Raw genomic sequence first — 14,100 nt, forward strand, 5'->3', positions numbered from 1 at the left:
TAGATGTATTAGATAAAATATCATAAACAAAAGAACAAAAAATTATAAATGTGAGGTTGAAAGGAGGAAAACGACAACATGTAAAATAATTCACAAATGCATTCACGTGTCTTTATTTCTTCTTTTATGTATATATTTATTGTTTAGATTTGTTCACATGAGAAGATGCAAAATTTTATGTCAATTAAATTAATGACCAAAGTCAACAAGAAATTCAAACCTTCAAAATTATAATGGAATTTCAAAAGTTCGACATGTGATGCAAAATATATTATGTCTTAACTCATCAGACGACACTCAAATTTCTTTGACAACTTTTAGTGTGATTGAATCGAACTTTTGATCTTGAAATTGATGGTACAAGTTTTATATCAATTGAGTCATATTCATATTGATAAATTATACTTCAATTGATGTTTACATAAATCAATCTGAACCTAATTTAGTAAACAAGACACCAATTATTCCAAGAATTACAGGATTCAAAAAAAAGTTTTAAAACACTTATGGTCTTTCAATTTTCATGAAAGTAACAATTTAATTCCCAAATTTTACTTGGTAACAATTTACTCACTATACCTTCAAATTTGGAACAAATTTGTTATTATAATTTACAATTTGTATCGATTGAGTCTATTGTGAAATATATTAGTATAATTTAATGAATTTTCTTACAAAAATCAAACTTATTTATATAGATTAAGTCGTTACGTAATAAAAATTGGCACTTATTTTTTTATGAAAATTTTAACTATAAGAATTTAAACGATATGAACTAAATAATTATTTATTAAAACTCAATGACTAAATTGTTACAAATTCGAAAGTATAAGGATCGAATCGTTACCAACTAAAGCTTTTGGATTACGTTGTTTCTTTCATGAAAGTTCATGGACAAAAGTGGTGTTTGACAAAGATTTATTTAGTGTATGGTAAACGTTTGGGAAAATTGCAAAAACTATCCTTAAATTATGGTGATAAGCAATTATACCCCAATACTTTCAATTTTAAAAATTGAGCCTCCAAAATTATTCAGATATTAAAATTGAACACTCAAACTTACATAATAGAATAAATCATAACAATTGATTGTATAAGTTTGAGCTTGCAATATTTTTTTATTTGAGAGTCTAATTTTGAGAAAATTAAAAGGATATTGTCCTTTAGAAACTATTTAGAAAAATATTATTGTTTTCAAACTATTTGTAAAAATATTGTTTTTTTTTAAAAAAAATAAGTCGAGGGTTGAAAATTTGACCTAGATAGGTCGAATTTTGAACCCTCGACCTTCCTTTCATTTGTACGTCGAAATTTGAACCCACGACCTTGCCCTTCCTAACATTATTATTGAGTCTGTTTAATTATCATTCTCCGGAGACCTTCCTCTATCAAAAGATCGTATTTTTAAATTTTCATAAGGTCCCCCTGCAATTCCTTCCAAAGCTTGTTGAATAATTTTTACGGATTCTGTCATCTCAACAAGTCTGACTAAATAACGAGCTAATGAATCTCCTTCTTTTTGCCATTGAACTTCCTAATCAAATTCGAGAGCGAGATTATGAGAGATAGCGATATTTTAAGAGAGCGAGAGTTTGCGAGAGCGAGATTTTGAGCGTGAGCGTGAGCGTGAGCGAGAGCGAAATAGCGAGATTTTGACAGAGAGCAAGAATACCGTACAAATTTTCCTTTTTTTTTCCTTTTTAATTATCACACATTTCACTTCTTCTTTCTAATCATTTCTTTTCTTTTTCTTTTCTTTTTTTTTAATTTTCCATTTTATAAAAAAAATTCTAAAAATATTTTATTATTTTATTTAAACTCTAAAAAGAATAAATTAAAAAAAATAATTCATAAAAATAAAAAAATTTAAATTAAATATCTCATTTATTTAAAAATAATTACAAAAATCAATGTGTCCCACGAAGCGGACGTTGTCGATTTCGAGCTGATTGTCGTCGTCGACTTCAAACTTGAGGTTGCTCGGGTTCTTCTTGATGTTACTCTGGTACCTCTACAGGTGCTTCATAATATAAATATTCATTATGCTCTCCACGACCCCGACCATGTCCATGCACGTATGAAGACGAAGGACCAACCTCTGAGTCATAATGTCTTGAACCAAATGTTGGCATCATCATCATCGGACTAACATAATCAGTTTGACTCTGCGTCTATGTCATAGGGGGCAACTCTTCCACATTATGTGCAACCTCATCAAACTCATCCTTTTCCCGAACAGGTCCTCTACGTCTAGGAGCTGGTAGAAGAACAATAGGTATATCGTACATATAATGAATTTCCTCCATATAGCTTTGGTTGTCACTACATATAGCAAGAACCTGATTCGGATCATTCGCAACCTCACGGAGTCTACTGTTGTTCGATCTCTGTGAATTATAAAACAATTAGACAATATTTAAAATAAATTTAAATTAAAAAAAATCAGATAATATTCATTCATTTACCAGATGACCCACAGCTGCTTCCGGACGAGTGACATAGCGCTTTGTGATATTATTATACTAATGAATATATTCTGGAGTGACATTTGTGTCAAACTGTTCAAGAGAAACCCCCACTGCAATAAACCTTGCACGATAGTGTCATCGCACTATCAAATGTGCAACTTTTTCATACCAATCTTCAGTCCTTAGGTCACTATCATGTAGTATAGGTTCAGTATTACAAGGCGATGGGACATCCTGCTGAAAACCGAATTGTCTCATCACCCTGTCAGGAAGATGCCACTCACCAATGTGAAAACATATGAAAGGACTCATCGTCCGCCATATGTTTTGATCATTCGTACAAAAATTAGGCAAAGTATGCACAATAATTTTGTACGGCTCCCAAATAACCTGAAACATAAAATATTATATTAGAGAATATTAAAGATAAATACAATAAAAATGTGAATAAAATAATCAATTAGGTTTAGTGTAATGTACATGTTCAGGTTGAAGCAGATCAAACATGTATCTATACTAGTTGACTACATGTGTGGTTGTCCCACTTGTTACATGAACAGTACCGCTCGGACTTGTTTAACCTCAATATTTGAACGTTTCCTCCTTTGGCATTGAGACTATGACGACTGATCTTCACATGAAACACACCTTCATACCGATCGTATGATTGTACTTCATGTTTACTAGATCATGTAGCCCATTTATTTATTTTGTCGTATGCGTACCTGGATTTTTACTCTACTTAGTATTATAAAATATGTTTGAAACAAACTATTAATAAATTATATATAAAAAATAATAATATTTACCAGGTGTATTTATCTTGACGTTCCAATGCATCCCCTTACTTCTGCTCTTCTTTTCTCGAAATAGTTCACGCATTTGAAAAATGTTATCTGAGCAAGAGCATTTATAGGCAACATTCGAGCTCCTTTTAGGACTCCATTTATGCACTCTGATAGATTTTTTGTCATCCACCAATATCTGAATCTTTTATCATGTGCTTGAGTCCATTTCTCTAAACTAATGTTGTCAAAAAAAACTTAGACAGCTCCGATTTATTCCTTTGATATCTTCAATTGCTTTGTTGAACTTTTGAATTTGAAACTGACACCCGGCATAATAAACATAATTTTTCAATGAATTCAATTTATACTTTTCATTGAAGTTGTTGACAATATGTCGTAAGTAGAAACGATGGTGAAATTTCGGTCCCGTCCAACCATTTGCTGGATTGTTCACTGCTGCAATTATATCAGCATGTCGATCTGAAATTAAACACACATCTTCGTGTGTTACAATTTCTCTCAGGTGTTTCATACTTAGTGATCTCGAACAAGTCATCATAGTAGTACTGTTCATGTAACAAGTGACAAGCATTCGGCATTCCATGCTCGCATTTTATGGTCGTTTGCTCACATTTTAACATGAACTACGAAGATTTTATTGAGGACTATTACAAATTGTCAACATATGCTAAATGTTATTCTCCTCAATTTCAACCTGTACCGCATGAAGATTACTGGATCACGCACCCTAATATGCCCGTCTTACATCCTGATCCATCATTGTTGAGAAGACCTGGTAGACCGAAAAGTTCACGTTATCACAACGAGATGGATTGGACAGAACCAGCCACTCGACAACGATGTGGATTTTGTAACCAGTTAGGACATAATCGAAAGAAGTGTCACTAAGACGGGCTCCAGATAGTTAGGGATTGAATAATAAATAATTTTTTTTATTATATATATTCATTTTATTGTATATTCAATTTTTTTATTATAATTTATTGTATATTCATTTTTTTATAATAATCTATTGTATATTCTTTTTTTTTTTAATCAATAAAGTTTTACATTATAATAATCTAATATATTCAATTTATAGTATAATAATCTAATATATTCAATTTGTTGTCTAATGATTATTCAATTATAGTATAATAATCTAATATATTCAATTATATTCAATTTGTTGTCTAATGATTATTCAATTATAGTATAATAATCTAATATATTCAATTTATTGTCTAATGATTGAATAATTATAGTATAATAATATAATATATTCAATTATAGTCTAATGATTATTCAATTATAGTATGATTATTAGCTATTTTTTCTCTTTTTTATATATATTTCTATGGAAAGTTCAAATAAAGTGAAGACTCTCGCTCTCTTCTAAGATCTCGCTCTTTCACTATCGCTCTCTCAATATCTCGCTCTCTCTGTTATTGTTGTTATTTTTCCATTAATGATTACTAGCTTTCATTTCTTCTGGAACAATCACAAACACATTTTTTATTATGGATCTACTACCAGAAACTCAATGCGTAATCTTAGCATTCAATATATATTCCTGAATAATCTCATTTTTCAATTATTCAACCATTTCATTTTACCAAGTTCAATGTTAGTCAAATTAGTCAATATAAACTAAATCTCGCTCTCTCCAACATTCTCGCTTTGAATTTCGCTCTCTCCTAAAATATCGCTTTGAATCTTGCTCTCTCTTAAAATCTCATTCAACATCTCGCTCTCTCCTACTATCTCGCTTTGAATCTCGCTCTCTCCTTAATCTGCTTCAGCCCACTTATTTCCTTAATCGCTTTGAAGTTTCGACATGTGTGTAACCTTCGACAACCTAATATACAAAATTTTGTTCGTAGACAAAGCTAATTCGGAATTGTCTTTCATTCCAAGGCAGAACTTGTATCCATGCGCTTCATATTCGCCTAGAGTTCGCTCTCATAAATATAGCCATCCCCACCCCCTCACGTCAATCCCACAATCCTCCGTCTAATTCGAAAGGATAAAAAATGCATAGGTTGTTAGAAGCAGCTTGAGTACACAGATACATATAGTATACCATCTCATTGTTTTATTTCCTCTATGAGAGAAAAAGAAAAGTAATAAACCTGCAATCTCGAGGGTGGATGTGTGTCAAAACTTCAACCTTCGACAACCTAAGCGAGATTTCCCTTGTCGAGGGTTGAAGTTTCGGCCTATGTATTGTTTCCAAGTTTTTCTTTGTTCATCGAGTTCTCAACGTTCGACCTCCACATTAGTCGAGTTCTCAATGTTCGACCTCTAGCCTCGAACTCCAAAAACAACAATATTTCTCTCATAAGTTTCAAAACAACAATATTTTTCTAATAAGTTTTGAAAACAACAATATTAATATTAAAGGTCCGTCTAATTTTTATAATTATTATATTTTTGATGGTCTAATTTTAATATCAATATAAATTTCATAGCTCAAATTTTAAAATTGAAAATTTGAGGATTTAATTGCAGGTGCACCCTGCTTTTAAGGGTATTTTTGCAATTTCTAAAACTTTCTTTTGTTTAAAAGATGTTCTGTTGGTATTTGGTTGCATGGGAGGCACGTGCAGAAAGTAGTGTGGAAGGTTGGGGGCATCGATTCGACGTGTAACGTAAAGGAAGCGGAACATACGGAAGGACGGATCAGGTGCCCCGCCGCTGTCGACATGTCGTACTAGACTTTTTGTATTTTTCATTTTGTAAATAAAATTAAAAAAAAGGAAAGTAAAAGGCATCCCAATTCCCAAAGTGCTTTTTTAGCCATGCAAATTCTCTTTCTTTCTTTTATTTCATTTTTTCTAAAATTTAATTATTTTCTTCTTGTAATTTCTTTATTTATAAATAAACAAATATATAACATGATGTATGCACGAAAAAATATTCTTATTTTATGAAGAAAAAATTATCAATTTATATTCTGAATATTACCCGTTGCATTAATTTAAATCTTAATTTTTATAAGTGTATTATAATTTTATTTGAAAAATTATTGCGTCAAACTTATAATTCTATCCATTAAATTTTTAAACTTTTATAAATGAATGAATTGATGTTCTTAGTTAGAATTTTTTAAAAAAATTTTCATGCATTTATTCTAATTGTCTATTTTATAAAACTGACATCGGAAGAAGTTTACACACATTAGAGAATTAATGCATGGATGATTTCCAAGGTTTATTATAATGAATGGTCTAAATTGTTTGTCTAGGAGTTTAATTTACTCAAATTATAAGTTCGACATGCTATTGGTAGAATGAAATTTGAAAAAAATGTGCAAATTGACACATTTATGAAAAGTCAAGGTTTAGATTGATATAATTATTAATTCGGATTGTAATTGATACAACTCCTAAAGTTTAGGGGTGTAAATTGATATTTACCCTATTTATTTTTAAGGTGGTGGGTATCATAATCCGTACAAAATGAGATCAAAGTTGCAAAACCAAAAAGATTGATAGGATTTAAAGCCATAAGCAATACCTTGGACCTAAAATAGATATAAAAGAAAGAAAAGTCCAAACTCAAGCTGCTCGAGATCGGTCTATACTAAGGTTGAGCCTAGTGAAATGCCTCATGGGACATGTTACCCGCATGCTCCGACCAAGCATGATTAAGGAGATATCATAATTTGATTTCGAAATGCTATTTGGAGGATATTTGATCAATCACTTTTATAAATACATCACTATAACTTTGACGTAAGTTGACTTTTTCATACTAAAATTCTAAATTTCATCATTTTTGTGATCACTACGTCAATGCACGTCATATTTTCTTTTTATTTTGTAGGCCACATTATTTTCTTCTTAAACAAATTCACCACAAATTCTTTGTTCTTTCTTGCAATTCAACGATTATTATTATTGATATTATTTTGTAATGGTTGAACATTTTTGTCTAATTTTTTCAAAGAATTTTTGTCGAAATGGTGATATAGGGTTAAAAAGTGTTTTTTTTTCCCTCGAAAGTTTCAATATTTGGTAATAATAAAGAGTCTAAGTTGGATTTAAACATTTTCTTAATTTAAAAAATAGTTGAAACTTGATTCTCGAAAACGCTATTACCCAAAACAATCACTTTAGGATAACTAAAACGTTTATGCTAGGAAGCTGACAGGAGCTATCCAATCAAGACTTAAAATAAAGATTAAATTATAAAAAATATCTTTAAATTTTACCTTTCAAAAATTTTAAAAATACCATTAAACTTTCAAAAAAAGTTCAAACGATATTCTTGTTGTTAGTTTTGGATAGAAACCATCAAAGTTTTGTTTCAAAAATATCACTGAACTTTCAAAACGTTTCAAAAATACCCTTAACTTAATAAAAGTTCAAAAATATCTTAACCGTTGGTATTGAACAAAAATCTTTAATTCTTCGTGACAAAAATGAATTTAAAAATAAAAAATTAATAAAATGTTTATATTGACCAATTTATTTGAACTTTTCTCAAGAAAACTAATTTTAAAATAAATTATATAGATATTCTCACTTTTTTCATATAGGTACTCTCATATTTCTCTTAATTTTCTAATTTTTAGATTACACCAATGTTCTCAATAATCAAAATAAAAACAAAAATTTTAAGTTAAAACATAAAATACCACAAAATTTCACATAATTCCCAAATCAAAATCTTTTCTTGAAACATACCAAAACGATAAATAGTCAAATAAAAAAATATTATTTGACTATTTATCGTACATATAGATACTCTTATATTTCTTTTAATTTTCCAATTCTTAGCTTTTTTCTCAACAACCAAAACATACCAAAACGCTGTAATACTAAAGGCCTCCTCACAAAGTGCCTTGGAGAGCAAATTGGAAGAAATGACTATTCATGCACGCATATAAAATGGAGAGCGACACGTCGCTGCAAGGTAGGACTGCAACACTTGCCTAGCAGATTGTCTCTATGAATGGCGTAGGGCAAAAGTGTCATAGCAATTGTCCGATGTCGTGTTTCCCCTTGTTCGATTTCACTGTTTTGTCTCCCGTTGCTTGCTAATTGCTTCATATAAGCCCGAATTGCATCCAAAACGTCCCATCGACTTCTTTTGCTCAATAACCTATCTAAGAACTAAAATAAATATTAAATTCCTAAGAAGCAACATTATTTAGGTTGATACTTTTGTTATTTAAGACATGCCTAAAGTTTAAATTTTCACTGATATATATTCAACTAAAATTTTTTTGTAATGTTACCTAGCCAAAGCTACCACCTCATATGCCAAATCGTGATTGTTCTTCCTTCCCAAATCCCTCTTTTTCTACATGGCGGCCGGAGCATTCTAGATCACCGGTGAGTTGCCATAGAAGAGGGGACAACTTAACTATAACATACTTTTTTAGATTAATTTACTTCATCTTACAACTAATCTAAAACTATGATTGTCATCAATTATTTTAAAGTTACAACAAATTCAAAATAAGTCGTATATATTATTATTAATAGTTAAAACTATATTTAAATCATCCATTTGATATATTAAAAATGTTGATCTTGACGAAAATGTCAAACCTTCTACAAAAAAATGTCAATGAAAATGTCGATTGTCGATGTCGATTGATATTTCTAAAAATTTATAAAAACCAATAAAATAAAATGATATTTCACTTGAGAAATTATTTTAAATAACAAAATTGCTGAAAATATTTATAAATAATAACAAAATATCACATTCTATCTGTAATAGACCGCGATAGACTAATAACTGTGTCTATCGTGATATAGGTAAACACATATAGTAGTTTATCGTGGTCTATAGTAAATAGACTGTAATATTTTTTTATATTTGTAAATATTTGGTTTATTTTTCTATATTTGAAAACAACCAATTTAAATTAGTATATATATTTTAGAATTTTTAAATAAGTTAATATGTTTATTATTTATATGATATCTAGAAAATTTGTTGATTATTTTGTTACGTTCTTGGATTTTTTATTGAAAATGTGGTTTCACTTCTAATGTCGATGTCGGTGGAAATATCGAGATGGTCGAATAGTAAAGACGAGGAAATATCGAGATGGTGGCGGAAATTTAATACAATACAATGATTCTAACGGATTTAACGGTGAAAAGTTATTTCCCTACCTTAATATATCATCCGGGTAATTTTGAGAAATAAAATTTGAGAAGGGGGTAGATATGCAAAAGAGAAAACTACAGATATATTCCCTTTCTCTGTTCCATTTTAGGCCAAGTAAAAATTCGACGTGCCAAGTTCTCCCCCTCGCCTCACTGCCACGTGGACACCCCACGTGCGATGAAAATTTTGCAGAAAAGCCCCTCCACTATTCCAAAATTTTCTTATACTGCCACTCCCAAACTCACCACTTTCCGCCCTCAATTCCTACTCTTTTTTCCACTAACGCCACTCCTCCCACTCAGGGGCACCTTCCTCTTAGTCTCTATAAATAGCGTTTCTCCAATTTCTTCTTTACCTCACAAAATCAAATCCTTTGTTCTCTCTGAATCTCTCTCTCCTTCTACCAATTTTCCTGTGGTATTCAAACCTTTCTTTCTTTGGAAATTTGCCGAAAAATTCCTTGTTCTTCCCTATATTTATTACGCCATTGACGAAGATTTTGTAAGCATTACGATTATTTTTTAGTTCTGGTGTTTGATTTCGATTCTTCTTTTTCGTTTCTTTTCTTCTTGGAAAGGTATTTTTGAGCTTAGGCATTTTGACGTGTTTGAGAATCTTGATCTGAACTTCCCATTGTGTTATTTCTGTTTGTGGATTTGATTGTTTCAATCTCTGTAATTTTTTTCTGTTTTCGTCGCAGAGAAGAAGCGTGGATGTTGTAATGAAGACGGAAGGCGGTAAGAAGAAATCTAGCAGTAGTAGTAGCAAGAGTAGTAAAAGGCAACAATACGAAGCTCCGCTTGGATACATTATTGAAGACGTTCGTCCTCACGGTGGCATTGAGAAGTTCCGATCTGCTGCTTATTCCAACGTAAGATTGTTCTTCGAGTTCTTCTTGAGTAAAAGTTTGTGAATTCTTGTGTTGTAATTTGATTTTGTTTTTCTTTTGGCAGTGCGTGAGGAAGCCGTCCTGATACCTTTGATTTACTGATCGTAATTAGGGCCAATTTATTGTTCATCCTGAGAACAAAAACCTTGCAAATTTCTTTCCCTTGCCTTTGTTGATCTTTTCCTGTTATTGTGAGAAACTTGGATTTCCTCTGCAACCATGACTGTGTTCACCAAACTCACAGACGCATTGGCGCCGGAACAACCTCCTTCTCCGATCGGATTCGAAGGTTTCGAAAAACGCCTAGAAATCACATTTTCCGAGCCGCCTATTTTCCAGGACCCTGAAGGACTCGGTCTCCGAGCTCTGACTCGAACTCAACTCGATTCAATCCTCGAACCTGCTTGCTGCACTATTGTTTCTCATCTCTGTAACTTCGATTTCGACTCTTACGTCCTCTCCGAATCGAGTCTCTTCGTTTATCCACGAACAATCATCCTCAAAACTTGCGGCACCACCAAGCTCCTCCTTTCCATTCCGATGATTCTCCAACTCGCTGATTCACTCTCACTCGCCGCCGTCGCCGTGAAATACTCCCGTGGAACCTTCATCTTTCCTGACTATCAACCTGCTCCTCACCGGAGCTTCTCCGAGGAAGTCACCGTACTGAATGTCTACTTCGGTCATCTCAACTCCGAGGCGTACGTGATCGGCGATCCGGCGGTTCCAAATCGCAACTGGCATATCTACTCGGCCGTAAAATTGGAGTCGAATGTGAACCGTATGGATTTGGTTTCTTTGGAGATTTGTATGATGGGATTGAACAGAGAGAGGGCAGCGGTGTTCTTCAAAAAATCTGGAGGAGAAGACTCATCGGCTGAGAAAATGACGAAAATGTCCAAAATCTCTGAGATAATTCCGAATCACACGATCTGCGACTTCGAATTCGATCCGTGTGGTTACTCAATGAACGGGATTGAAGGTTCAGCGTATTCTACGGTGCACGTTACTCCAGAGGATGGCTTCAGTTACGCCAGCTACGAAGCTATGGGCTTCGACGCGACAGAGCTGCCGTTCTCGCAGCTGGTGAATCGGGCGCTACGATGCTTTTCTCCGGCGGAATTCTCAATCGCCGCCACGTGCGGCGGCGGCTTCCGCTCGTGGGCTGTGGATCATGCTGCCGTGGAGGGGTACACGTGTGACAACATGGTGAAGCAGGAGATGCTAGGTGGCGAGTTGCTAGTTTACCGTACGTACACCGTGGATAGAAAAAGGTGCGTCGAGCCCCCGCCGTGCAAGGCGTTGCTGATGCAGTGCTGGAAGGAGGCTGCCGCCGATTCGGCGGAGGAAGAGGTGGTGTTCCACCGTGTGTCGTCAGCTTAGGAGGAATATTGTTAAAAAAAAAAAAACCTCTAGTAGGTCGTCTCTAAGCTTGAATAGTAAGGGGAGTATTAGAAATATTTATATGATTCTAAGGTTAGGGCGGTGAAGTGATTGTGAGTCACAGCCAATCCTGTGTGTGGGTTTATGTGTTTTTTTTTTTCTTTTTTTAATCTTCTTTTAGTCGTCCAGAAATGGCAGGTCTGTCTGTCTGTCTGTGCTGGGGGTTATGTCACCGTAGGTGTGGCGTGATTAGATTTGTTTGGGGTGAGGTATTGTCTGTTTGGTGTTTTTCGGGCGTTGGAATGATTTATATCACAGTAATGGTTGTGTTGTAACTTGTAATGTACATTTTGGTTTTGAATTTTGAATAAAAATTTAATATGTGGCGGTTTGCAGAAATTAGCAAAGTTTGATCCTTTAAGAATTTTTTCGCTGTTCAACTGGCATAAAATAAGGATGTGCTAACTATTGTTTGAGGTTCGAGAATAGTCCTTATTTTTAAGGAAAATATTTAGGTTTTGCTTGTTCACCTATTTCTTCTCAGTTCAGGATTTTACCTTTTTAATTTTAATTTCTATCTTTCTTCATAAAATGTTATAAAATAATAAAATTGTAACGCTCTATTTAGTATTTACCCTTGCTCGTTGATTTACCCGAACTCAGAATGAAATTGTATGGAAATTTGATTTTTTTAAAATACAAAATCAAATAATTGATTAGTGGACAATTTACCTTCGCGAGACTTTAAAAAACAAAAAGGATTATTAAACAATTCTAAGAGGAAAGATTGTTCTCTCTTTCAATACCGGAACCATTTTGGCGTTTTGGTCTAAGTTTAATAAAATTTCGTAAATAATTTGATAAAAGTTTTATAAATACTGCTTCGGAACTATCTTATTATAGCATCAATGAGTGATTATCAAGAGTGAAGAGTCATTTTAATTTTGATTACTTTGGTTCCTGTTATCCAAATTTAGTTAGTTCTTACATAAAATAATGAAAGATGACTTGTATTTTTAGATAACTAAGCCGTTAAATAAGTTAGTTACCTTTAAAAATGCAAGGTTTTAATTTTGAACGTTCATTATTTTGATGCGTTGATTATTGACATTTGACTTTACTTTTATTTTATCAACATATTCTAATTGTAATTTTATCAAAGAGTTAATAAAATCTTAATAATAGAAATGAAAAACAAATATTTTTTTTAAAATTCAGAGAGTAAAGTCCATGACTAAAATAAAATTTTAAAGTTTTAAACCTTAACATTTGGTAGAAAGAACGGGGCTCATCCATTGATTGGTCCTATGTAACATGTTGACTATTATTCAGATGCTTAGTGGAATTATGGATTATTCTCCAGATAGAAGTGGTTAATTATTTGCTGATATAAAGTTGCTTATCAATTCTTTCCATTCAGTCTCATTTCAGCATGTGTCAGCGGAGTATTATTCTTTGGCGCGTGATGGTTTAATAATTTCATAAACTTGATCAATTTTATTTTATAAATTCGAGAGATGCTCTAATTAGTACCTTTGGTTCTCTGTCATTTCTTTCGAATATAATTCAATAATAATTGATATGCACTCTTTTTTAGTTTGAGGAACAACATTTATCATGATCCATACTACTTCTCCCAACACAATAATTTGTATCAGTATATCTATGTTTCTGTTAACACAAATGGTTTGTATTACTTTAATGTAGCCAAATAACTATTTTGTTGTATAATCTTCTATGTAAGCAATTTTGTTAGCAGAAATACAAATATGCCATCAAATTGTTTCATCGATAAAAGTAGTATCGAAGAAAATAACATGAAACAAGTCCGTCCATCCAAACGATAAAACACCCATTTCAAAACATATTATGACACATTGAAGAATTTTTGCCGACGAAAAGTCTCGTCGGGATAAATTGTATTAAAAGCCTAAATTTTTCCATCTTTTCCTACTTCTCTCCTTCCGCTGAAACCCCCATTTCCCTTCTCCATCGCCGCAGATTAGTTCTTTCCATTTTTTTAATTAAAGAAAAAAGAGAATATTTTTGTCTTCCTTTTTTGGTTTGTGATTAACATTGGGCTTAAGGTTGAAATTAGTCGCTCTATTTTGTAATTGTGTGAAGCTTGAAGCTTGTGTTTGAATTCATGTTTTCTTTTCTTTATCTCTCTTCTTTGACTCATTAGTTTGCCTTTCCTTTTGTAAATTTCTTTTGGTAATTGATTAAATTTATGTGTCCATTAATTACATGAGTGAAATGACATAAGATCTTATAAATTTGTTCTTTGAACTCATTTCTCTATCTACAGTGATTATAAGATGCATTATATAGACTTTTCTCTAATTTCTACCAGATTGAACTTTGTTGATTTTGATTCAAAGATGAATAAGGATTGGATTCAACTTAGTGATAGATTCTCAAGAGAGTATATTGAAAATTA

The 14,100-nt window shown here is 32.5% G+C and overlaps 1 protein-coding gene and 1 pseudogene across 1 annotated transcript; one reads left to right on the top strand and one right to left on the bottom strand.

The window, feature by feature from the left end:
* Positions 1-1,907: 1,907 nt before the first annotated feature.
* LOC150035663 (uncharacterized) lies at positions 1,908-2,975 on the bottom strand (annotated as a pseudogene).
* A 6,754-nt stretch (positions 2,976-9,729) lies between these two features.
* LOC120079839 (S-adenosylmethionine decarboxylase proenzyme-like) lies at positions 9,730-12,059 on the top strand. Its single transcript, XM_039034269.2, has 4 exons — positions 9,730-9,889; positions 10,089-10,259; positions 10,342-10,360; positions 10,534-12,059. The coding sequence occupies exons 2-4, from the start codon at positions 10,110-10,112 to the stop codon at positions 11,658-11,660; spliced, it is 1,296 nt and encodes a 431-aa protein (XP_038890197.2). The 5' UTR covers positions 9,730-9,889; positions 10,089-10,109; the 3' UTR covers positions 11,661-12,059.
* The last annotated feature ends 2,041 nt before the right edge of the window (positions 12,060-14,100 follow it).

Source organism: Benincasa hispida, chromosome 6 (genome assembly GCF_027475165.1).
Source record: "Benincasa hispida cultivar pf3 chromosome 6, pf3_genome.v1.1, whole genome shotgun sequence".
NCBI lineage: Eukaryota > Viridiplantae > Streptophyta > Magnoliopsida > Cucurbitales > Cucurbitaceae > Benincasa > Benincasa hispida.